The 27,503-nt window shown below is 39.5% G+C and overlaps 2 protein-coding genes across 2 annotated transcripts in view; one reads left to right on the forward strand and one right to left on the reverse strand.

Moving 5' to 3' along the window:
* The window catches only part of tfb1m (transcription factor B1, mitochondrial), a 33,839-nt gene extending 14,653 nt beyond the window's left edge, over positions 1-19,186 (reverse strand). Inside the window, 6 exon segments of the mRNA XM_008399544.3 lie at positions 15,826-15,945; positions 16,913-17,064; positions 17,152-17,260; positions 17,351-17,502; positions 18,505-18,651; positions 19,141-19,186. Coding sequence (XP_008397766.2) covers positions 15,826-15,945; positions 16,913-17,064; positions 17,152-17,260; positions 17,351-17,502; positions 18,505-18,637 — 666 coding nt within the window. The 5' untranslated portion in view covers positions 18,638-18,651; positions 19,141-19,186.
* LOC103458605 (claudin-20) lies at positions 453-5,832 on the forward strand. The gene is made up of 2 exons (XM_008399541.3): positions 453-695; positions 1,177-5,832. Exon 2 carries the CDS (start codon positions 1,307-1,309, stop codon positions 2,033-2,035), a length of 729 nt encoding a protein of 242 aa, XP_008397763.1. The 5' UTR covers positions 453-695; positions 1,177-1,306; the 3' UTR covers positions 2,036-5,832.
* Positions 19,187-27,503: the final 8,317 nt, after the last annotated feature.

Genomic DNA, 27,503 nt, shown 5'->3' on the forward strand with positions numbered 1-27,503 from the left:
TGAAGATTGATTTATTTATGTGCTAAAATCTGATGTTTCCCTTAACATCGTTTTTCCAAATAGGTAGTGCCAATAAAATACCCGATAACGAAAGTTAATTTCCACGCAACCGAGTTCTAGGACTGAATTTAGCTTACTAGTGGTGATTTGTTTTTTGTTTCGTTTTTTTCAATACAAAAATGTTAAACCGGATTAAAAGTTGAACGTTAATAAGCAGCAACGCTCGCCGTTCGGTAAAAGGTTGTGAAAACGGTTCAACTAAAGCAGCAGTTAATCGGTTTGAGACGCGGCTCACGCACTGCGTGTAGTGATTAGGGCGCATTGCTGTGTAATCACTGATGAAGTTGTGAGGCAGACCGCGCTCCCTCTCTTTCATACACACACATACACACACCGGTGAGGGTGGGAAGGAGAGAGCGAGAGTGAGGGAGGGAGAGGGAGAGGGAGAGAGAGTCGCGCTAGGAGAGAAGAGGCGGCGGAGGCGCTACGGTCACTTTCTCACAGGCTCCGGTCGAGCCTGTGTGGTCTCTGCCCGCGCTGTTGCTAAGGAAATGGATGGCTTGAATGGATCGGTGGTCCGGACTGAGCCGTCCTCCTCGCCCCCTCACCTCAGCAGCCTGCCGTGTTTCAGTGCGTGTTTACGGGAATTACTGCTAAAAACGTGACGCGTCCGCTCCAGCTCTGCACCAGCCGGGGTAAGAAATTATTTTAACATCGCATCATCGGATTTAAAAAAAACAACAAAAAAAAACAGGATTTTTTTTTTTATTAACAATACAAACAAAGATTATTTCCTCCTAAATAAAATAAGACATGTATATGCAGGTTACTTATTGTGACACCTCACCTTGAGGAAAACTGGTTTTCAGAGAATAAAGTATAAATCGTACAGCTAGATGAGGTGAGGACACTGCAGCTTTAAGTCCAGATAGCTGTTGCAATGCAAATACCACAACTCCTTCCTCACTCTCCAGACTATGTGGCTGTTAAAGATTAGGAGAAGAGAAAGCGCAGCAGAGTCCAGTGTTTTGATTACCTACTGTCAGCCAGAGTCAGCGTCTTCCACCTTAGAGCCATGCTCTCCTTTGTTTGCAGCCTCTGCATGTGTGAGGCAAATAAGATGAGGAAAAAAGGTATAGTGCAAGTCAGTTCCTCATTTTGCTCTCTCTACCCCAGTCCAGTGGAGCTGCGGCTGGAGAAGAGAGGTTAAGAAAGGCAGAGGGGTCGACGAGCCTGGCTGGCGCCGGGTGGATGCTGCCTGAAGACGGCAACGGCTGAGGCGGCAGCACTGACTCAGAAGAGGAGCATGGCATCCACTGGCATGCAGATATTTGGATTTGTCCTGGCGCTGCTGGGCATTATGGGGGCCACTGTGGCTACCCTGCTGCCCAACTGGAAGGTCAGCGCGGATGTGGGCTCCAACATCATCACGGCCATCTCCCAGATGCAGGGACTGTGGATGGACTGCACCTGGTACAGCACTGGCATGTTCAGCTGCACGCTCAAGTACTCGGTGCTCTCCCTTCCTGCGTACTTGCAGACTGCACGCACCACCATGGTGCTCTGCTGCGTGCTGGCCGCCATGGGCCTCTGCCTTGCCTCTCTGGGGCTGAAATGCACACGCTGGGGAGGCGGACGCCGTTCCAAGCGACACGCCGCCATCGCCAGCGGCGGCTGCTTTGTCACTGCTGGCTTTCTCTGTCTGGTGCCCGCTTCTTGGTTTACCAAGGAGGTCATCACAAACTTCTTGGACTCCAGCGTGCCCGAGAGCAATAAGTTTGAGCCCGGGGGTGCCGTGTACGTGGCCTTTGTTTCAGCAGGCTTCCTTTTTGTCGGAGGGTCCATATTCTGCATGTCCTGCCCGGGGAAGAGACACGGCCCTCAGGACCTGGTTCTGCTCCCTCCGCCGGACAAGCTGCTGCTCCAGCAGCAGCAGCAACAGCTGCTCCAGCAGCAGCAGGAGCTCCAGCACCAGTACTGCTCTCTCTCCCCTTTAGACAACAAGACTGGCTACAGCCTGCAGGACTACGTGTAATAAAGCAGCAGCTATAGGGAGGCAAGCCTGAGGGAGAAAACCGTCACAGTTAAATCCGTACGTCGGGCCGTACTGAAAGCAGTGAGAGGAGGGCAACAACTTTGAATTAATTTTTGTCTCCTTTTAGTCTGTTTTGCAAGCACAAGTGGTGGAGGTATTCCCTGAGCAGCGCCTTCGTAGGAAACAGCGCAAATGTGAAAGGAGGCAGGATTCATGCTGCAGAATGGAAGGAAGCTCCCAACAAAATGCAGATTGTTCATCAGTAAATCACAGAAAGCGCTCCCGGGAAACGGATTACGCAAATAAGAAAGTCGTCTGTGTAGATTCCCCTCACCCCCTCTCCTCACCAAAGCTTTGAATAGAAATAAGCAATCATTTAGCTGCTATTTACAATCGTTCATAACGATCTCCCCCCTCCCTGCTTTATTTGACTAAATAGGCAATATAAACACCAGAGAGCCAAAAGTTAAACCCCTTCCATAGCAAGCCATTTTTTAAAATTTTTTTTTAGTATAAATATCTCCTAGAATGCAACCTTGAATTGATTGAAATTAAAAAAGCTAATATTTTTGTTAGTTACTAGAAGGATGTTGATATTTTTTTGCCTCTAAAGCATGCCGTGTGGAGCCTGTTTGCGTATTAAAACGTTGGAATGCCTGGTAGAGCGACTGAGCCACACAATGCCTGTGCCTGAAAACAAAGCTGTAGAAACATTAACCCTGCTGGAAGTGTTCAAAGAGGACTGTCAGGAGCAGAGGATGTGGGGCTGCTGGCTGCATCCAACAAAGACGAGACGGACAGACGGATGGCCGCACATCACTCTGCAGGTGGAGATACGGGAGAAAGGGAGAGAAATTTTGCAGGAAAACCGTTTAATCGCTTCAGATGAGTGGACGTTGTCATGTTTCCCGACCAGACACAATCGACCTGTGTGTAACTTGCAGCCTGTCTTTTGCAACAATCCATTGTGGACGTTTACACCCACACCACATGCATGATTTTTGTGCGCTTTTTTTGTGTGCATAGTAAACATTCAGAGGCATGTGCTTTTCACTCGTCAACCGCCTCTTCACTGCCATGGAGACAGGTTTCCCGTTTAAACGTCTTTATTATCTGTCAGTCACAGAAGTTCTTTTAGACAGGGGCATCCTTTCATGCAGTCAAATCCTGCTGCTTTCAGTTTCTTCAGATGAATCTCTGTGCAGAAGCTTTCAGAAGACTTTCTTCCTTGCGACATTTTTTTGTTTTTAACCATTCCCTCATCATATCAGCATTTAATGGTCCAGCATCGCAGGAACACGCTTGAAGATAACGATAGGCTCCTTGAGTCAAGTGGATGGCCATGTGGCAGACGACTAAAAAAGCTTTGAGTCATTCTCCATATGTGACTTGTTTTCCAAGTGCGTCAGCAGCTAGGCGCATATGTTACCAGTCTTCACCTGCAGAAGCTCTCTTAAATTGCGTCCACTTCACTGTCCCACTAGTCCCGCCGTTCCTCGCGCTCCTACCAGTCGCTCCTGTTTTCTTTTTTCTTTTTTTTTTCCTCCTTTCCAACTCATTCACCCTGGCCTGTTTGTGTCAGCCGTCACATGGATGTGATCCCTGACGAGAGAACGCTGATGCATGCTGAAAGCGTGTCCTCCTCAAACGCACATCCACACCAGGCACACACGCTTCTCCCACCAAATTGCCACCCACACGTACCTACTCATGTGTCATTTGCAGGGCCACGCTTTCGTGGTTACATTTCAGGGCGAGTCTACACTTTGACTCTGAGCACAGGAATATTGTGTTTTGTGCATGGTGCAGGCAGGGATGTATAGAACTGCACATTCTCTCCTTTTCTCTCATAAGCATGAAGCTTCCTGGGGAAGTGCAGATGGCTGAGCGCAGCCTGCCACCTGCAGGCGGCTGCCAGCACACCACGGGCTCCTCAGTGGGCGCCGCTGGCAACCTCGGCAGCCCTGCAGGGCTCAAACTGGCACGTGTCAGAGCTGGCCACCTGACAGTAACACACTGCCCAGGCACCACTACTGATAAATGCAATAAAACTAGTAAAGAATGTGCCATGTCATCAGCTAATACTGACACATTATGTGTTTGAGAATGTGCCAAATTGTCTCATGATGACAAATTTTAATATCTGGAATTTTTCTGTTTATTTTTCTATGAATTTTACATTTTAAAATGTTTTATGGATTTGAGATTTGTTCTGCCAGACTAGATGCTTGTGTACAGTCCTTTGCAGCTTCCGAGGGTTATGTTAAATCCTTCTTATTCCTCGTTCCCCTCAAAGCACAGCAAGACTCCACGGGGTCTTGTAAAAGTATTCCTACCCCTTTAACTGCAACCACAAATTTCTAAGTATTTTACTGGGCTTTTATGTGATAAGAGTAAATAGAATCATTATGAGTGATGATTCCTAAGGATTATCATTCCTAATGATGATCATTAGGAATCACGATCATTTTTCCTAATGATCATGTTGTGCATCTGCACAACATGCAGATGTTGTGTGAGGTTTATCTTTATGTGAGACCAAGGAACTCACGTAGGTATAACAGAGCACTTTTGACAACCTAAGCTTTAAATGTCTCACAGTAACATTCAGTTCATTATCTCAAAATGGAAAAATATGGAACGACTGTGACTGCAGTCTGCCAAGAAATGGCGCACCAGTCTAGCTGGCTGGGTGAGGAAAGCAGCGCTGCGAAGTCCTGAGTCAAAACCACGTGCAATTTCACAACTGCATAGAGCTGCTGGCTGCAATATTTTGGAGTTTCGGAATAATGTAATTGATATTGTCAATCGTAATATTTAACAATATTAGCACCCTTGCATCATTTCCTGTTTTCCTGTTAGCATTAATCAGAAAAGCATCCAAGAGGCCCATCCACTCCATTGAGAGTAATCTACAGACACCTAAAGAAAGCCATTAGAAATTCTGTTTGCAGTGTGTTTAAACTTTTGTATATGTAGAACATGTTTCAAACCCATGCACCCTTCCTAATCATGTACCACTTTGTTTAGCACAAGATTCAATGCATGGAGGTTTCAGGTGAAATGCAAGACAAAGAAAAGAAAAGATAAACTCATAGGGCATGAATACTTTCTCAAGGCACTCCAAGTGTGGGGCTTTAAAAATGTATTTATATCAGGAAATATGATTCCGTGTTGGTCTGTGACGACTGTACACAAGTGTCTGTGACTTTAACAGTGTTTTGTTTGTTTATTAGGAGGATTTTGTCATCCTTCAGATTGTTTCAGTCGAAGATAAAATACCACGTTCATGCCATATCTTCTTTATAAGAAGACTACTCAGTGCACTTTTATTTGTGTTTCTATTTGACAGCAGTTTGGTTCAAATGAATGAGCATTCCAGGCTCTCTGGACCAGTATCAATACATAACACAAGTGGGCACTCTGGACAAAAAAAAAAAAAAGGAGAGAGCAATTTCTGACTGATGGGATTCAGCAGGGAAATACCAGTTAGAGATATTTTTAGTGGCTGTGCAGCTTAATCATCAGCACGCAATTTTATTTGCTTATAAATGGCCAGAGTGCAATGTGACTAGGTCCTTAAAGTCTACAGAGTTACAACTCTCTGCTTATACTGTACCGAGATGTTGGATTTATTACTTTGATAACTGCAGCTTATTTTTGTGAATGCTTTAGCACTTCTTACTTTGCCAGAGCATATTTGTGATGAGCAGTTCACAAGTTCTGATACAGTTGTCTCAATGTGCTTGTGCAAGTAGTTCTATTTTTTACCAATAAAACTATTTTGTGAAAGCATACAGCTTTGGTATTATCTGTGTTTTTGATTTAGGAGCTCTCAGCTTCTCCCAAGCCAGGAAGATTGCAGGATGCTCCAGCTAATTCTGACAGGAAGCAAGAAGCCGTTTTTTTTTTTTTTTTTTTAACAAACGCAGCATCAAAGAAATATCTGCACCACAAATTTAAATTCAAAGAGGCTTCCAGAAAATGCAACTACGCGCGAAAAGCTTTTTAAAGAAAAGATTTATCTAGTATAATTCCCAGAAGCATTTCCTGCTACTGTTTGATTAAATGAGGGCATTAACTAATACAAAAGTGAAACATTAACACCCCCAAAATTAATGACTTTATCAATAACATGCAAGTCATGATAAGAAGGGCGATATCATTATTTCTTTTTAAATGACAAATGTAACTCCGTCTGTCCCATTTTGCATTAGTGCCAGTCTGGCAGCTCCTGAAATTTTGCCGCAAGATATTTAATAAATACAGTCCTTAATTTGAGATTTTATATCATTGTCATTTAATGGCACAGCAGCTGCAGCATATAAAAGACACGGATTCACGATCATTTCTACTGAACTGTAGTCAATCAGAAACTATACAAAAGACAAATTCCTATTTTACAGCTACTAAGCAGAAAGAGGCCGTCATTTTCCAGAGTTTAAAGAAACTGGGTTAAGAAATCAAATATTTTTTGGTCTTTGTACACAGTTTGCATGTTCCTCTACTGCTTGCGAGTTTTCTGCATACAGTCTTACTTTTCCTCTTTTTTTTCAATATTAAAAATAGAAAACCAACCATTGTTCCTAATAATATTTTATTAACACTACTAGTAATAATACACACCTCTCTGTGGGTCTATCACAAGCAATGAAAGAAGCATGAGAGTTTAAAAAAAAAAATGCAGGCATTTTCAAATCTTACATTTTCTTTAGCTTTAATAATCATCCGATTCTTAAATTGTTTCTGGATATTAATTTTGTTTTGTATCCCACTTAAAGACTCGGTAAACAAAGGTTATATTGAAAATGCCCCCCCAAAATATTCATATGAACACAAACTTTACTGGATATCATCAAGCAATATAGGTTAATATTCCTTTTGGTGTGTTTTTAGAGAAAGACAGGATTAAAAACATGAGGCAAAAATGCTAAAATATTTCTTTGAATGAGCAAAGTGTATAACCGATGTGGCATTAAAATAACTTGAAACATGCAGACTTTTGATTTTTAATTCCTCTGTCCTGCAGCCTGAAAAAGTCTCATGGAGCCTCTATTAAATTAGTTAGAATCTGGACATTTCATTAAAACTGATTGGAGTCTCCTCATTACTCGCCAAGTGAGGAAAACACCATGGATTATTAAAGGATCTCTTTCTCATGCACCCACTCCTCGTCATTATGCAACAAGACTGTGCATCAAATATCTGCTCCTCTTGTGGGAAAGCGCTAATAGGATCTGCTTCTCTGTGTATTTAACCTACATTTCTCATCAAAGGGTTTCACCCAGAGTTGTCACTATGAAAGATTTGGGAAGTTGGTTTTAGACGAGAGAGCGAGAGAATGCGAGCGCTCCTCTGCACCACGCACGGGTTAATTAGGATACAGCCTTCAGCTCGAGGTCTTCTTCCATGTTAACATTCAGATTATTTGGGTGACCTTTCTGACTCAGTCAACAGTCAGCCCACCATAAGAAAAAAGAAAGAAGACTATTTGGCATTAATGTGACAAAAGCTAGTGGAAGTGGCACTTAAAACACACCCCAATTCCTAAAAATAAACTGAGCACCGAATGGCAGCAGTACGTCGCCAACCTTAATGTGCGTCTTTTTGTTCTGGTGAGGCGGTTACGCTCATGAATGTTCGCACCGGAGGCATAAAGCCGCCATCGGCGCTGAGGGGGAAATGACCTTCCATTGTCAGAGCAGCTCTGTTGTGGTCCCGACGTTCACACGAGGCTGCTGGAATAATAGCAACGACCTTGGCTGAGCAGTAAACTGCTGACAAAGGCAGTAAAAAGCTACGGGGATGACAAAAGCAGAGCTCGTAGGAAAACAATACAGGCTGACAGTTCAAAGAAGGCCTTTCAATATCGCCGCTTTGAGCCCCGGGCAGTGAGCGCGGCTGTGAGGATTTCTGCAAGATGAAGGAGGAGGCGGCTAAACGCTTGAAAGGTGTAGAAGGCTTCGCCATTTTCTAATCAATTTCATTAATGATGCTGATCAATGTAAAGATCATGCACTGCTTTAATTAAGTTTGGAAGAGAAACTCAATCGGATTCCCACCAGATCCACTCACCATTAGTGCATCGTTGCTCATAGAATGAAGGGATTTTATGATTTAATTCCGGTTTCAGCACATGGGTTCAGCATTTAGGATTTCTGTTTTGGTTGCTTGTTGGCGTAGTCGTGTGAAGTTTGGGATCGCACTATTACTTTACACAGATGATGTCCTTCAGATGGAGTCTTCACGCCGTGAACTTCAGCAGTCGGGATCCGAGGGGATGAGAGTCAGCTCCACTAAGGCCCAGACAGAGTTTACCTGCTCCGTTTAGGTCACGGTTCAGTCTCTGCTTCAAGCAGAGTTGATTTATGCTGGTGTCTCGTTCCTGACTTAAAGATCCAGATTCCGGACAAAAAATGGTTGAAATAACACTGAGCTCAACCCAGTAAAAGTCGAGTCACTGCTTCTCTTCGTCAAATGGAGCTAATTGAGGTGTTTCAGGCACCTGATTTTGCTGAAACGCATTCAGCTTGCCTCCATTAACAGGAAAAAACTGTCAAATGCTGATTATGCATTTTTTTATTATTTGATGTTTTCTGGTGAAAAACCTCTGGAGTTGATCTGAGCACAGGTACGTTGGCCGACAGGTGCAAACAGCAGATTTGCTGCATTTCCTTCTGGTTACCATTTTCTGTGTTTGCAGCATTTTTCTATTCTATTGTACTTGTGTTTTTGTGCTTTAGACTTTGCACCATTCAAGCGTTTGCAGTGCACCAAACTCGGTGCCGTGACTATATTTTCCTTCTTGTGTGGGAAGGTATTGGGGATCCCACAGAATGAGATAAAAGATGTTTCTGGGCAGAGGGATTTTTTTTTTTTTAAAACTAGTACCTGCTTGTTTTACACACTTCATTTCCTAAAAGTGTTTTTAAACACAGCTTTGCTCATTTGCAGCTTTATAAATCTTCTACATGCTTGCATCCTGCATGATCAATAACTACACTGAGCTTAATTTCCTAAACTGAGCACTAACTTGGAGCAAACTGCATGGTTCATTAGGAGCAGCGTCTCCGGAGATCTAATAAACCAGCGATGCCAACCTTTGCATTTTGTTTCAGAAGAGAAGTGGAGGAGGCAGAGTATTTTTAGGTCTAGTTTACCCTCGGTCTAGAACGACTTAAGACGCTCTATTCTGGCATTTTCCCCTCTGGCACTAGTCATTGAAACATTTTTTCCTCAATTCTCTGGAGGAAAGATTCATTTGACTCCGTTTATGAGATATGAATAGAAGTAGACGAATAGCACGTGTGGAGGAGACTAGAAAGCAGTTCAGTTCCTCAGAGTCAATTTTCACCTCTGCTGCTCCTGCTGGTGGGCTGCAAAAGGTCGCACAGAAGAGATCCATCACTATGAGTGAGTTTTACCAGACTGAGCTAGATTGGATTCAGCAACACAAAAGCGTGTCCTCCAACTCAGGATAAAATTTAAACAGGAAAATAAACACTAAATCTGCAGACGGATATGCGGGATTCTGCAGAGACTCAAACTCTCCCTATTATTACATTACAGATGCTCAATGCAATTTAATCAAGCTCAGCTCATCTGGCCTGTGCTCTTGGTAAACGACTGCATACAAGGCCAACATCTGCAGGGCTCTCCTCTTGTTAGCTGGTGGGTGACGGCTGATGCAGCCATTATTCAGAGACATGCAGACAACCATCTGCTAGAGGTACGCCTCACTTTCCCTTCAGATCCATCTCTGTCGCCAATCTGTCTTCTGCTGCTCTGTACTGGCGTGGATGAAGAAGCACTTTTCCTTTTCCTGGATTTGTTTTGTCACACACATCACATGTAAGTCATTTCCATCCCTGCATTCTTTCAACTCAAACAACGTCCTTTTTCCACAATTTTTTAAAACTGCAAACCTTAATACATGATACTGGGACTGTAGGTGAAAGACAAAAAAAAAAGTTTGAACAATTACTAAGTGTAAGGAACTTTTAGAACTACATGCAAAGGTTTAGTGGATTTAAACTAACACTGTACATCACCCTAACCCACCTTTCAGATTGTGAAAAATGGTGGTGGCAGGATCATTCTGTGGGAATGCTTTTCTGATGCAGGGACGGTAAAGCTAATCTTCCTAAAGGTCAACAAAGATAAACATACACAGACGCCCTCCATAAAACTCGACTGAGCTGCAGTTATTTTGCATAGAGGACTGGGCAGATATTTCTAAATGTTTGACACTAGATTTGTCTAGAAGCTTATTTTATTTAGGAACATTAAAGTAAAACAGGATGAAATACATATGTATACTCATGTTTTCTAAAAATAAATAAATAAATAAAATCTTTTATGCCCCATCATGGACTAGCAAACTTTACCTCTCTCACTGTTTACCTTCATTGTAATGTTTCCGGTTGAAGTTTCATTATGTAAAGCACTTTGAATTTCCTGGTTGCTGAAATGTGATTTACAAATAAACTAGCTTACTTTCTCAACGTCTATAACAAATACCCATCTGCACAATATTTCGTCCCAGCGACAACAAGTTCTGTAGCTTTGTCATTTCGATACCTTTATTTTCCAATTCTACCAACACGCAAAGAAGCCAGCGATGTATTTATAGACAGGCACATTGAGACATAATCAAATCTTTCCTGGAGGATGATTCTGCATGGCTGGGTGTTCACACTCAAGATGAAAATGCCTGATGGCAGTATGCACTCAAAAACTCCTTGACCTCTCACATGATTATAAATTTCACATGACGAATTAAGTAAAGTCTGAAAAATAGCTCTTCCTATGAGATGGAAAGAAAAAAAAAGTTCAATATAAGCATATAAAATTCAGGGAAGTGCTCATATACGTCAGAGTGAAAATTAAAAGAAGCAGAGTGACTTAACAGAAGTAGGAGGGTGAGATTATGGGAAGAAGTAGAACTTCAAGGCAATTTAAGCAACATCAAAGTAGCCATTCGATGCTCCCTGGAAAACGTCAAGGGCGTTCTCTGTCACTCAATGTGACACAAGGAGCGCGCTGCACTCTGGGGCAGAAGGGACAAATTAAGCAGACAGGATAAGAGCCGATCTCCTCAACCCTCATCAGTACAGACCCAGCAGTGGCTGATGTAAAATAGATGCAACATTTCCCCGTCTCATTAGGCGGAACTGGTCAGCTCCTCTACATTCTAATCAACCGGCCAATCAAACGACAAACGTCCTCCTTCCCTCCTTCAGCTCAAGCTATTTTTTCCCCCACCAGGCTGTCATTCGGCAGCTTTTTCAGCAACTCGACGTGACTCATTGTTTATTTCATTATACAGCACTGAATCACTTCAAAGGTTTTTAATCACACTTTCCACATAGCTATGCGTGCACCATGTCACCTTGTATGGCTTATTTCATAAGAGTCCTATTCAAAGATTGTTTCTGTTGACTGCAGCGGAGGAGGTCAGTGACTGAAGACCGGAACGAGGGACAAAATGATAAAAATATGCAGGAGCCTCTCAATAGATTTGAGTTTCTTGCAGTTCTCTGGTTTTTCTATAGGACAGAGGAATTTTTATCTTTGCCCAAGCTGGATCAATTTTGGCAGAGTTTCTCATCTGCAGGTTAAACTACCCGTACTTACACTCATCCAAGTTAGAACTGCTGGTGACAGGTGAAGTGCAGTGAACTGTAGTTAAGGACAGTAGTACAAGTGTATGATTCAACACCAGCTGAAGGCTAAGACTGCCGTAAATAAAAAAGTACCTTTCTCTACCTTATTTTTTTTTTCTCTTTTCACTCAACTTTACATGCAGCATCGCAAGAACAACCAGTTGCTTTAGCAATGACCTCCTGAGGCTTGCTTTCTTATAGATGTCATAACATATTTATGTGTTAAAGCCCTTTTTGTCGGTCTTCTACAACATTTTTTAAAACTGGCCTGGGATTCAGAAAGCTGTTCTTCAAAATGAACAGATGTCTGAACTTTCTGAATTGAATTACAGAAATAAATTAACTTTCATTAATATTTAAATTTATTTAATCTGTATGATTGACCTGACATGAACATAAAGGGTTAGACATAACTAACACAAAGCTTGAACTCATGACAATTAAATTACAAGGAAAGGGAAAACCTTGGTAATTGTGCTTTGGTTTGCATAAATTCCTCTTCATTAACACAGTCAGTGATCCCAGCGCTTCCTTTGGAGAGAGACAATACCTACAATTAGACCTCTAAGCTGACGTATTATCTATAGACACGTGGTTCAATAACACCTTTACACAGCCGGAGAAATCGAAGAGCAGTAATAGCCCAAAGAGTACACATAAAAAGAGATTTTGCCCTTCACTGGATTGTTTTCTTTCTTGAGTTTCCTGTGCTGGCTTAGCCGAGCTGCTCGTTGCAGTTTTTAATGGTAAAGACAGAGCATCTGGCTGTAGAGGAGCTCAATAATGAAAATTTAATTTGGGCAAAGTTAAAAGCACATGGCAGGATGTTTCAGACACACTCATGAACCAGCACAGACCAGTGGATGGATGGATAACTGCATAAAGGTAGATATTGTGCTTCTTTATGACCAGAACATTAAAAACAACAACAGTACCCAATGAATACAATCTTATTCTACTTTTTATACATCAAGTATTGGAGGTCAAATTGTTGCCAGTGGGTCTGGTTTATAAACTAAATAAAAAAAAACCCATTCTTTTAGCTCATTAACAGTTAGGATATATTTAAAAACTACAATCATAAAAGCATGCATTATATTTTAATAAATTATTCTAATGATGTGAACACTTGCTTTAATTAAACATTTAATATAATAGCTTAATAGTTGAGCATTGCAGCATATTTACGTCAATGTTAACTTCAGAGGTTTAATATTGTGTTTGCAGCAATCTGTAGACACACCTTTGATATGCTTCTTGGTATTCATTCAGATAAAAGAATTTGATCAGACGGCTCTTGTTTCTGCATGCCACAGACTTTATCGGTTAATGTTCTTCCATAAACCAGGTAGGACATTTTTACTGTTCCTGCAATTCTGTATGATTACACTGGCGTGCAGCAGTAAACAACAAAGAGCCATAGAACTTTTTATGAATAATACTTCATGACATTATATCAAAGAGGGGCTTTGCGTGCTGTTGACGGGACAACATAAGAAAAAAAAAACCTTCATGCTTGATCTTTTATAGGGCATAAGCAGCAGGAATTCTGCTCATCAAAGAGCGATCATCCGATCTAATGATATTAATTCGATCATTAAAACACTTATCAGGAATAGACAGCCTGGAACACGCAAGGTGCTGATTTAGCAGTGGCAACGATGAATGTTTAGTAACCATACCATAGTGAGGAAAACTCAGTAAGAGTTTGAGATTTTCTTGCCTTTCACATAGATAATGAAAAAACAGATGCACTGCAGTAATGAAGTGGCTCATCTGTGTAACCTCTGGGTGTTAAATTAAGTTTCATGGCAAAAATATTCTAAACAGCAGCCAATTTGTTTTATAAATTAATGTTTGAGTTAACCGAAGGAGTATGATCCAAAACATGAAATGCATTGGCCTTCTTGAAGCATCAAAAGATCAACTATCAGATTATCATGAATATCATAGATTGCTTTAAAATCCTTTGCTTTTTAAAAGTCCAAAGGTTCTCTTTAAATGTGGATCAGTCTCCATCTTGTTGCCACGCTGTGAACGGATGCTATCTCTGCTGTCAAGAGAACAAAAGTTTTGATCTTCAATAAGTTTTTCCTCCAAGAATTGAAAATTTACACACGGATATGAAAAATAACTGAATTCAAATATAATTAGATTTTAGTCAAAACATAAAAAAAAAACCCAAAAGGATTTAAAATCATATGTGCACTGTTCATCATGTGAGAGTCAACACGTAACCCTGAGTAAATATTTTAAAGTGCCAACAAGCGTGATCCAGTACCGCTAAGCTGCAGTTTGACAAACAGGGAAAAATGAGATGCTCAAGAGAGAACAAACGGAGAAACGAGACAGCAGAGGGTGATGAAATAATCATTGGAATCTCTTCTAAGAGAATGAACAATCAGTGCGGCGCCCGTACACTCTGCTGCGTTTTACTCTTTGCTGTAGATTAAATATTTACCTTGAGTAGGACTCTTAAAGAACTTCCCCGTCTTTAAGGGACCACCTGATACCTATGTGCTTGATCCAAGACCATACATACATGGTTTCATTTGCGCCAAGGCTTTTCTGCATCATTTGCATTAATGTCGCTGAGCCCCCTGGAGCCTTTCTAAAGACTTTTGTCTAGGATTCAAAATATCTCTCTGAAGAACTCTTTATTCACCAACAAGAGGGCTTGTATTTTCTTAATGGATTCCCCGGTCCTGGAAAAAAAAAACCCTCTGCTACTGATTAAAAGAAAAAGTCTCATGTTACATAAGCCATATCGTCTTTCTTTTGCCACTGAGACATCTGTGTGGGTGAAAAGATAAAGACAGAGATATTGGGCCTAAAAAAAGAACAAGGCTCTCATTACATGGAACAGGGAGATTGTGCCACATCTCAAATACCCACCAGGCATCATTACAACTCAGAAAGTGTCCAGAGACGGAAGAGAGAAAACACTGATTTAAAACCGAATGAAGCCCAAAAGCAAGAAGGAGAGAGAAAGGAGAAGAGTAATGGGGATGAGATGAGGGGCTCTGACGGGAATGTGGGTCCATATGAGGAGAACCAAGTGTCACCCGGGGGGAGAAATCTGCCAGCTGCCACCTCTCAGACAGTGATATACCAAAGACATTTTATTTTAGCTTCACCTTTAAATTATGCATGAGATCACAGATGCATATATGTAGCCAGACAATTTTATCTGCCACACCTCAATCAGAACCAAAACCAAAAAAAAGGTTTGTGCTGATTAGGGCTGCATGATGTTGAGAAAATATGATATGCATTATATTGCTGAACTGTGCAAGAACGGTATGACTTATGATAAACAAAAACCAAATGATAACCAGATGATAAGTATCCCACTTACAAAATAAAATCAGAAATTTCCCTTGTAAGCACAAAGCTTGAGTGAAAAAGTTCTTTCTGACCATTGTCTGCTGCTTTGCCAAACTTAGTTGTAGTTTTTTTGTTAACACTTTATTTGAAGGGGTGTCCATAAGACTGACATGACACTGTCATAAACATGACATAACATCTGTCATGAACATAAAGAAGTCTTTATGAATGTTTATGACGTGTCATGAAGTGTCATTCGGTTAATAATGACACTTTTAATACAAAGTTGCTCTAAAGCTTCCATTGAAAGTCCATTAAAAATGCCAACTTTGCATTAAATTATCATAATTTACAAAATCATGCAAAATTGGCACTATTAATGGACTTTCAATGCAACTTTTAGAGCAACTTTGCATGAAAAGTGTCATTATTTACCGAATGACACTTCATGACAACTGTCATAAACATTCATAAAGACTTCTTCATGTTCATGACAGATGTTATGTCATGTTTATAACAGTGTCATGTCAGTCTTATGCACACCCCTTCAAATAAAGTGTTACCGTTTTTTTAATGACTTCGTTTTTATGTTGCATCAAATCACAAGGGTCACTAAATAAATTGAAGACATAGAGAGCCTGAATCTGTGGAATTTAAATAATGAGTCAGTACTTATGTCTGATCATCAAATGCAAACTGAAGAGAGTGATATTGCAATGACAAAACGTTTGAGATACATTGTGCAGCCAAAGCGCTCAGTAAACAGATGAGGCCTACCGGATACATTAAAAGTCCTACCTCTGGCTTGGGAACAAACGCTCGACCAGGGATGACAAAGCGCTTCTTGACGGTGCAGAGATACTGAGCCATGATGGACAGACGACTTCTCTGACTGCTGCCGGTGCTGGCTGTCAACCTCTGGATGAAGGGAAAAAAAACAAGATGTTTTAGTAAATTAGGAGGGTGAGTCAGAAAGAAGCTGGATGTTCACAGAGTTCTGTATCCGGACATCAGAGGCGTCTTACGTGGGCCACGTAGAAAAAAAAATAAAGGACTGGACTGTTTAGACTCTGCAGTGCAAAGGCAACTTCTCAGATTAAAATAAAATGTAACCTAGTGATGTTGGTCTCCTGTATTATTAGATCCAAAAATTTGCAGAATCATGTACTAAGAAATTTTAGAAAGATTAAAGCTTCCTTTTTTTGAGAAGCTCTACGGAGTTGATAGTTTATTTTTTTCAGAAGCGGACCAGGGATTCTCAGCAGATGAAAATTGTGCATAGAGACTGGATACCAGGGGGTCAAAGATGTGAGTTTTTCATGTTGCAGCTATCATTGTAAAATAGATTTATCACGGAGTCAAAGAGAAGCCATGAAGAGGATTAAGTGATATGGAAATTAAAAGAACAGAGGAAAAATATAAGGAATCCTAAAATGCAGAATTGTGTAAACGAGGTGCAGAATTCTCCTCTGGACAAATTCTCCTGATTGGATGACATTCTAATGCAAATGTGACAGCAATCTCAAAGTGCTAGATCAGCTACAAAAAAATACATTTGGCAAAATTATAAATTAGGTTTGTTAAATTTGCTGAGATTGAATAAGGTTCAGCCACTCAAGGATGTTCTGGAGAAATTTGAGACAAGGTAGCCAGGGTTACAGCAAGAAACAGAACTCTCTGCTTTCCTCTGCGGGTATGAACAAAAATGTTAAAATGGAAAAACAATAAATTAATAAAAAATAAAATCATCCAAAGCGAAATATTTTGGCGCAAAGAAAATTGATCTTGAAGTTAAAGATCTGTTGATAATAGTCACGTTGTTATTTTTAATCTGTTTTTATGTGATTTTTGACACCATGAGAGGCAGCAGCATGTGTTCACCCACCTCTGCCACCTCCTTCTGGAACGTGAGGGTGAGTCGGGCGCGTCCGAAGGTGAACGGCCCCGTCCTGTCCGCTATATTTTCCAGCCACTTGATAATGAGCGGGGTTGAGACACTGAATGGTAGGTTCCCAATGATGTGAAGGTTTGGTGGGTCTTTGACAGAACCAAACATTTAAGTCACACAAACATATTTCACCCAGAGTAATCTAACATCTTCTGTTATTTTTTTTTTTCTCTCACCTTCCTCCCAAGGCTTTGAAATAGCTGCTGGGAATCCTCGATCCATCCTGTAGGTGAGGATGTCTCCGTGAACGATCCTCAGCCGGCCTGCTGACGCCTCAGACAGCAGCTGGAAAAACAACATCTTTAACAACTTCCACAGAAACCTGCCATTCAAACAGTCCCTCTGTAAGCGGACAACAAGTTTGTTTTAATTTACCTTCAGTCCAGGGATGAAGCGTGAATCTTTCTCCACAACTAGCACATCTGCCGCTTCTGCGTTGAGAATGGAGCGGGTGAGACCGCCGGGACCTGGACCCACCTCGCAGACGTGAGCACCCGTCAAACTGCCGGCCTGGCGAACTATCTTGTCTGAAAACATTAAAGGTAACGATTCGGCAAAACAAAAATTAAAACATATACACATTATACTAACTCAGATGAGTTCAGCGCCTCCAAATGCAAACAATGCATTCTCTAATCACATGTCTTTATCATCTAAATTAAGATTGATGCTGCTCGGTGTTTCAATACTGGCAAGCTTCTGCCGGATGAAGAGAGACATTAATCTAACAATCACCTTGCCAGAGGACAAGAGAGCAGATCAGACCTGCACTGCATCACTTATAATCATATTACCCCGCCATAGCTCTCAAGGGTTGCAAAAAAAACCCCTGAGCAAGTCCTCTCATTAGGAGAGCTCTGAGGCCAAATGCACTGCAGTACATGAAATGATGAATCATTCCTTAATTATTTCTAAGAATAAGGATTTAATTGCCATTTGAAATTAATAAATAATATGTCACGACTAAGCATTACATAAAATCATAGAAATTTTGAGTCAGCATATGTGAAACTATGCACACTTCCTGTGATGCAGTGGATATAATCACTATTGTTTGTCAAACTCATCAGCACAATAACTAAACTTCAGACCAAATTGATGAAAGCATATGACAGACAATAAAGTCATTATGAGCAGCAGTATGCCAGCTTAAGTAATGACATACTGAACTAATGACGCTTCTTTTAATTAAAAAGATATATATTGTTTAGGAATTACTAAACCTAGCAGAATGCAGTTTGAAATCACTGGCCTACAAGATCTCTTAAGGACGGAAAAAAACTGATAAAAATGAATGTATTTTCTAACTCGGTTTAATTGTTTAGTTACACACATTTAAGACGTAATTGTCATTTTAAGTGCTCCATTCACTGACAGAGGACTGCTACTTTTGCCTTACTTTAAGGCTGCTTTTGATGCCTTAAAATAAGGTAGTGTGTCATACATATATGGTTGAAATCATCAGCAAAAACCCATGTCACTGCCGGGACCTCATTCACTTTTATATCAAGTTAAACCGAAAGACTAACCTGTAAGCTTTAAGTCCAACAGAAAGTTCTGGGAAAGCTGCTTTTCTGCTCGCAGGTTGTACAGCTTTATCAGCTCACCTACAGTGGGCAGCGGAGGCAGGCGCAAAGATCCCATTTTCCTTGAAGCTGCCATTGTCCAAGTGAATACTAAAGCAATGAAATACAAACCTGATCAATTCGGAGGCGAACACACCAGATCAATTATGAGTCTGACCATGTACGTTTTTAGATTAAAAGTTATCTCCTACACCCCCCAGTGGTGTAACAGAATATCAGCTTCACAAAACAGAAATTTTTTTTTAACCCTACACCATGAGGTATGTTAATGCGTGGCAAACTCGCCAACGGTACAACTTCTTTCTGCACTCCGTGAAACATATTAATGTGTACATTCTTCTAGCGATAACTAATAAGTCAGGACGTAATGAATCAGCCAGACTGTTTGTTGACAGCTGGCACACTCCTTAGCGGCTAATGTTAGCGTCTTAGTTCACATGCTGTTTACAGAGCCAGAGGGAGTGGCTATTAATGTCGACGACACGATTAGCAGTGTTTCTAATAATGGACATACGGTTGAAATATCACTACAAACAGAGTGGAATAAGGACATAATGGTGAAACTACTAAATTGTTTACCCACGTTTGTCCCCAGTGTCCCGTTTTTCTCCGGTGTATTTCCGTACACGTGATAGTGTTGCTATCCAATCAGCCAAAAGGAAGCAAATTTTTTAACCAATCAAATGAAAGTATGGTCGGTTTTGCAATGTCCTTCAAAATGTGCTCTCTGGTGATGTACTGTTGTTACCTCGCCACCAGAGGTAGACATTTCTTTCATTATTAGCTGGTATAAAACAGCCATTTTTTGTAATGTGGAGTCAACGACTACAAGTGATGGAATTAAATCAAAGCGTTATTATATAAAAGAGTAGTTTTAAAATAAATGTAATATGTAAAAAATATATAAATCATCGTCATAAACTATAAAAGTAGTTGAAGTGATTTGTTTTGTCACTAACAGATAGAACTTGTAAGCTTTGGAACACCTTACCATCTTATTTTAAGACCATAACTGAAATTAAAATATAAATTTCATGGCTTAGATACTAGTTAAAGATGAACTAGGATCATACTAATTTTTAAACATTGTAATTGTTTTAATTCAGGAATCATGTTCCAATTAATAAGTATATTGTTTTGTATTCCTTTTCATCATTTTATTGTACTTACAGGTCATCTTAACTTTTCATTTTAATTAGCTTTTTTATGTCCTAGGGACACGTTTCATCAATTAGCCATGGCTATATACACTAATGCAAGTTTTAGATTGTTTTGATTAAAGTTTCTTGTATCTGTCCCAATTGAACAAACAACAACATTTAAAAAAAACGAAAAAACAATGTCTTTATTTAGAGTCAGAAATTTAAAAGTTTAGGAATCCCTTGGAATATCAAGCCACCCCATCTCTATTTTCCAGTATTTCCTCTGTCAGTTTCTACTGACACAGATAACGCAAGGTTGGTAATCCATAAAAATACAACACAGAAGATGGTGGATTCAGAATGTGAAGGAAATTTAAAAGCATCTGCTAACTCCAGTGAAACTAAATTTTTTTGTCCTTATTAAAACATTGATCATTGCTGGTCCCTGGACTAAACGTTTTGGGGAGGTTATAAATGTACAGAACAATATTTGTGGGGTCTGGAATGTGAAGAACAGTTGAAATGGACAAAATATAATATTCCTATTGATCTAGTTCTGCTGCATGTTCTGCTCAGTGAATCTGGATTTTCAAATATATATTTTTATTTTTCCATCTCCAAGAAATAATTTTGGTAACCCTAACCAAACTAATACATTTAACATTAAGTCTGATTTAAATTGAAACACTCATTTTTATATAGTATATGTAAATATTTGGTGTATTTACTAAGTGATTTACTGATTAGTTGTGGTTGTTCTACCGTTTTGTGTGGCTAAGGCTCCAATGTTCGTTGATGATTATGGAATTGTATTTGAAGTGTTTGCCCATGTTCTGAAAACCAAAATAAAGTAAATTATTATTTTTTTAATCAAATATTTTAGTGTTATTTTGAAAGAACAAAAAGACATGGCTCTAATGTACTTCCATTATCATTTTTGCAACTTGTAAAAAAATCTCAGAATGTAAAGTGTGGCCTAAGTATTTTTGTTAAGCTGGCTGATGCACAGCTGTTATTTGGACTGAGCCCAACAGCTGTGTGGTCTCCCCTCTTTGCTCCTGCTGGGGCACAGAAGTCTGAGCTCGGTTTGGAAATACCCGCCGCCTTCTCTGTTTGGCAGATGACTGAGACTTTTGTGCCTTGCTGTGGCTGACCTTGGGACGGAGACTCCGACTCTGAACAGCGGAGACCGAAATAAGCACAGTGTCGGATCTGGCTGCTATGGCAACCCCATTAAGCCCATCACAAATTACGATACGCATTAGAAAGCGTTAGAGAAAAATATTTTAAAACTGTAAAAATCTGTTCGAGTCACTTCCTGTGCGTGCCTCTGTAGCATGCATTCAACAAATGCAGGAAATGAGACGTAAGCAATTAACATTTCTGGGTTGGTAAGTCATCACATAGTGAGACATCAGAGAAAAAAAACAAAGACAGAAATGCAAAAGGGTATATAATTTCTGAGCCAAACAGACTTACATCAATAAACACAAAAGCCACAAGAGACAAAACGCCCATATGCTCAGCCTGTTCATATTGCTATGATGATAATCACCTGCTGGGTCTCTGTTTTCCCCTTATTTAGCTGAATGTGTTATGGATGATTCAACAAGTTCAGCAGGGTTATAAGACCCTGAAGTGAAACCAGATGTATGTGATTATGAATGTTCTGTTTACTATAGAAACTCCCAGCTAAATAGTGCTTTTCTACAACCACATAAATAACAAGGAGTTTGCATTCAAATTGCAGTGCAGTCATCACAGCAAATGAGATGCAGCTTACAGTATTTGGAAAGTTATACTTTGCTTTTATACAAGAGGTGATATAATTCTGCAATATTAAACTATTAAAGGACATAATTGAAATCATGTCCTTACTTTCGGATGTTTTCCTGAATTTCCTTTTTATTTAAATACATTAAATAAAAAGGAAATGTTGGGAGACATGTTGGGAGGTCATGTTGATAAAAAGGAGTTTGAAAAATTGCGTAATGTAATTATTATTGGTTTTTTTGGGGGGGGGTTTCTGAAGACATGCACATCTATCAGCTTTGGACATGACAGCATTCCTGTGTTGGGAAAAGGAAACTCTAGACCTTAATTCCTTTGTCTGTAAATCTTTTTTTTTAAATGATTTTAAACATCCTTTGGCACATAAATGTAGCTGTGGTGCTTTAGCATTGAAATTCCTGTGGTGATGATTGTAATCCGGTGATACATGTTCCGTGGTATTTTTGTGGCTGTCTGAGATTTGTTGGTCTTTTTTATTTTTTACAATAAATCACTATGAGACAATTTAGGTCCCGTGGGACAGCTTGAAGTTTAAAACTTGGGTCTTATTGTGGAAAAATGAATGAAATAAATATTTTAGTTTTATTACAGTATAAAATGAAAGGATTATGGCCGACTTTATTCTTTTTTGTCTTTGTTTTCTTGTCCATTTTGAAAAAACCCAATTCACTCACTCATTACCTCATTCAGGGAGAACACAATGTTCAAATTAGTAATAATACAAATTCCTGGTTCTTTGTTGTCCGAGGTGGGTAAAAAACAAAACTCCTGAACCGACACAAAATTACAGCATTTTGCTATATTTCCCTCTAATTTCTTTTAAGTTTTTTTTTGTTGCAATCTTTTAAGGAGGTCCTCTTTAATCTCTAAAGGTTTTTTTTCGGATTTAAGCAAATTTTTAATTTTCAAGTTCCTGGACATGATATCATACTGGGTATGTGTTTAAAAAAGAGGATAATGAACAAGTGGTGGGTTGCATAAAACACATCAGGCCTAATAACTATCTACAGCAGATTAGTAATATCTGCAATTATCTACATTAAAACTAATAAATTATAGGTCTTTTAGTTGACAGTTTAATGTTATAGGGTAGTTCTTCAAAAATAACTCCATTGAAGCCAAATCCCTTCAATAAGGTTTTATTAACATAGGGTTGTATGAAAACCAAAAAAACAAAGTTTTATACTTTTTCCTGGATTCATCCAAAGAAATAGGAATCAATAAGGCAATTTGTCAGCTGAGAGCTATAAATTACCAAATCACCTGATTTACAATAAATTCTCTGCTAAGATCTCATTTATATGTAAACACAACTATGGTTACGAATTTAAGAACCTGTAAAATAATTTTCTTAAATTCTTGCAGTTTCATTTGGCATAATCTGTATGTAAGCTGCCAGCTTGGTTTCCATAATGCCTTCTTTAGCATCCACCAACGAGGATGGTTCAGTTATACTCTAACATTAGATTTTAACTCAATGTGATATTAATTTTAGGCTATCAGTGATGCATCTGACTCTGTCTTTTACAGGGGTAAAATGGTTACATAACATTTTCACCGAATTTATTAACAAGAACTAGGTTTAAAAAGTACATTTTGAATAAACGGTGGGTTTTCTGTAATCCACACAGGCTCAAATATTTGCATACACTCCACTAATATTTGGAGAAATTTCCTTGTTCAACTCCAAATGGAGCACACACATCTTCTTGCTTTTTCTAGGTTTCCAGGAATAAAGACGACTTCTTTCAAATGTAAGAAGACTGCACTAACAGCCAGGCATGGTAGGAGTATCATCATGCGATGGAAGTGCAGTGGAAGTGGTCCATTTCACACAGTGTAAAGAACAAAAGAGAGGAAGAAGTACCTCCAAATTCTCAAACTCTACATCTCAAATAAACAACTGGTTGAAACATGAAGTCTGCTGGGTGTCCCAACAGGACGTCAATCCCAAACTCACATCAGAAGTTATTTAAATAGATTAGACAATGCAGGTTTATGGATGAATGTATGTAGTCTATAAATTGATTATTTGTCTAGAATGGCCACAAACTTTACTCTACTGAAAGTGTATGTATTACACATACAGACTGTCTGTTGATGACAAAAAGCCAGTGTAAAAAGCAAATTTATATCAGTGGTTTGTCGATGTAGTTTCTCTGCAAAACACAAAGGGACCTTTAGACAAATGATTACAAGTTCGCAAATATTTGAGCCTGAATGTATAATTTCGACTGTGTTTGGATTAAAGTAAATCTGTAACAAATTCAGTCTTGTGCCACTAATTCCTGCTTTCAAGGTCCATTAAATTAGTTGTTTTCAAGTGCTAAAAGAAGAGTCCAAACACTTTATTAAAAGCTCAAAAGTGATATGTAAATCAGGCTCATTTATCAAACCCTCACCCCCTCACAAACTCAGCAGATACAAAGCGCGCCGCTTGAGAAGAGATGTTCATCACATTCATTGCACTCTTTGTATAATGAGCCTATATAAAAGTTTTACTTCTTAAAATGAGTGACAAAGAATACTGAATTTCTTTGTGAAATTGTAACTTTTTGAGACGTACTTTATTATGACCAGATAGTATTAAAGAAGCTTAAACTTAAACTTCACTAAGTTTCATTTTCTTTTGTTCCAGATCATCTCACAAAAACTTTGATGTGCAAGTGTAACAAATTTGACAGGGGTGAGTAATTTAGATTTCCATTGCTTTCCAGCCAATTTTTAATTTTTTTTAATTGAGATTTTATTTATCTCTTCATGGCAGCTGGCCAGGAACATAATGTTCCCTGTAGTCTCCATCTAATCTAATCTCACTCTGCTTGGACAGCTCGTTAGTATCTGTCAGCACAGCCAAAACTGAAAATGACCCACGAGAGCCGAGGTGATGTCTTAGGAGAACGGGTAAAAGTGAATGTCAAGTTGTTTTGCAAGAGTTGCAAGTGTTGGATGGGAGCTCTGTCATTACATCAGCACTGAGAAACGCTTCTGAAAACATGGGGTGATTAAAGGATCCTCTTATCAAAGATTGTGAAGGGCTGTATTTTCATTTGCCTACTAATGTATTACCTAATAACTTTTAAGATTAGCACTGAAGCTTTCAACCAATATATTTCAGTGTTTTTTCATCATCTCCTGCTGATCAGATGTGAGTCATTCTGACTGCATCATAAAAGTGATGCTACTTCAACCAGCCCTCATATCTGAAATGTTCCAAAAGAACACCGGTATCCAGGGAGCCAGACAGAACCATCTTTTTGCTTGCATTGTATGCAGAAAGAAGAAAAAAAGAAAAAAAAATCTTCTTTCTCACTAAAATCCCACGACATTACATCATTTCAGGGTGTGGGAACTGTGGCATTTAATCAAAATAGCCTTCTCATGACCTCATTTTTGGGTAGATCTTCCTCTTCGATACCACATGAACAGCATCAGGATGACTTCATTCATGAGGAAAGCGCATTTCAAACAATCAGAATTTTTCTATTTGTTTTTAAGCTTAGTCTTTCCCTCCGGTCTATTTGATTCTTAGCATCACTCATAAGGGTGGCAAAAATCCTCCAAGATGAATAAATAAGTAAAACCTTTAACACACACTCATTATTGTCTTATCTATTGTCTCTATGTTTTGTAACTGGAAAACAAAACATTACATCAGCACCACACCTAGGTGAGCTAATGGTTCTGCTTCAGCACAATTACTCTTGGGGCACATATCTGACACAGACAAAGAAGAAAAAAAAACCAACCCAAAAAACAGGGAGTGAATGTGTCCGTGCTCATCTGCCATAACTCTGTTTGCTTTAGTTTCCACTTAGAAATAAACATTTCATTTTGAGCATGTGGTGTTTCCCTCTGGTCGCTATACAAAACTTAAAGTGAAGGGAAAATGCAGACTGTGGTGCACTCCCTTGACTTCTTGCATTATGTAACCACGGCACCACAAAAATCTCCAAACTGCAAATTATAACATCAATGCATGGTAATGTAAGATTTAAAACCAGCAAGTAAATGACTGTTCTGAGGTCCAAACAAATTAAACATTAACAAATAACAGCTAACACACATTTGGGTAGGAATAAAGAGATTTTTATTTTTGTTTCCAAATATGAATTCAGTTTTGTTGCTTACATTAACACAGAAATGTCAGGGAACAGGAGATTCAGAAGTACATTCCACTGAATCTGTTAAAGTTAGCCCAATATTGAGAGGACATCATCTCTAGACTAATAACTGTTACCCGTGAGATGAGAAAAGCTTACTGCAAAGATTTGTAACAACTTTACTAATAAAAATCCTTCAGCGCCATTCATTACTTCCAACAGAGAGACAGTTCGGTCCGAAGATTTTAAGTATCCTGTTACAAGGCACCTCATTATTCAGGCCAGTTCTTGAAAGTAAAGAGTACATTCCTTAACAGTTCTAGGAAAGTATCTTACAAGTTTGAGAAAAGTGCCATGCTAAGACCTCATTTACAAGTCTAGGTCAAGGTCAACTTCATTTATAGATTAGCTTAATTTATTTGCAAGTCACCACACAATAGAACAACGTTTCTGAATATAAATAATCAATTCTGGGCAGTAAATCATTGAGTTTCATGCAAGTTCCACAAAAGTTCCGGAAAACATCTGTTCCATTCTGGAACTAAGATCTAAGATTCAGCTAAATTCAATGAAAGATTCCTGAAAGTGCTGAGTGAGTCACAGAAGAGTCCAATGCAATTTCCTTGAAAGTTACAGAAAGTATTTGTTATGTCAATTTATGTTCCATGAAAGTTCATTGAAAGTATTTGGTAATTTCTAAGAAAGTTACAGGAATGTTTCATGAATCTACAAACATAGCTGCTATGTGAAGGCTCCAAAGGTTAGTTGGAGAGCATTAGTGAATAAGCAATATAGTGAAAACCAAGGAACACAGCAAATGAACAATAACGTCTCATAGAGCACACTACAGTCTATATCATTTAAAAATAGAAAAGTAGGGGATAAATTGCAACCTACAAAGACGTGGGCATCTACCTAACGTAGCATGCCAGGCAAGATGAGCATTAAATAGAAGCAACCAAGAGGGCAATAGCACCTCTGGAGGAGCTGCAGAAATCCACAGCTAAGGTAGAAGTGAGGAAACCTGTTGTCACAACACAAATTCAGCCTCCAAATTACTGCACCGCTTCGTTCTCAGTTCAGCCTTATCCCAAATGTTAGACGATTTTATGTCTGTGTGCTGAATGAGAAAAACTGTACAAATGTGGATATGATCTCACTTGAATAATTACCATATGTTTTTCTTCAAAAGTCAATTTAACTTGAATTACCTTTTTTTTTTAAAAAAAAAGATTACAAGATCTGCTGTGGAGCTGCAAAGAAGGTCAAGCCACAAATAAATAGGTAGGTGAAGCAAGATTTGGTGTGTTTATGCAAGACTGGTCAGGGAGCAAACAAAGCTAACTGTTCCCGTTGATGCAAAGCACAATTACTGTACCCCAGCCACAGCTGGTCAAAATTAGATTGTTTTCAGCAGGCAGCACCAAAAAAGCTGCCAAATCCTTACAGAGTTTTACCACACTCAGCCCTCCCAAGTCAGCAGCTGGCAGTTCTTCGGAGCGCTACAAGAGCTCGGGTGGCTCTTGCTGTCACTGGACTTTCCCAGGATGACAGAACAGCGTTGCCTGGTTCAGCTGTCACCAAGGGTCAGCGGGGGAGAGAGTTAACGGGTCAAAAACATCCAGCATTCAGCCATCCTCAGCTGCTAACAGCACCCAAAGAGGAAAAGTTAAATATAGAGTCGGCTTCTCGGAGTCTAATCACAAAGACAAGAGAGGGACGTTGGAGTAAAAAGATCTGGCTCCGTGACAAACAACATCACACAGCACCTCTGCCTCTTCTCTCTGAGCAACAGCTGAGTGTAACATCCCTCACAGATCCCCCTCCTGTTTTTTTACATTCACACACCCATCAGCTGGCTTCTTAAGGGAAAAGGGAGGGGAGTAAAAAAAAAAAAAAAGATGTT

Source organism: Poecilia reticulata, chromosome 22 (assembly GCF_904066995.2).
Source record: "Poecilia reticulata chromosome 22, P_reticulata-male-v2, whole genome shotgun sequence".
NCBI lineage: Eukaryota > Metazoa > Chordata > Actinopteri > Cyprinodontiformes > Poeciliidae > Poecilia > Poecilia reticulata.

What these genes read in the sequence shown, in the direction of transcription:
- LOC103458605 (XM_008399541.3), top strand. Translation starts at nt 1,307, where the DNA reads ATGGCATCCACTGGCATGCAGATATTTGGATTTGTCCTGGCGCTGCTG.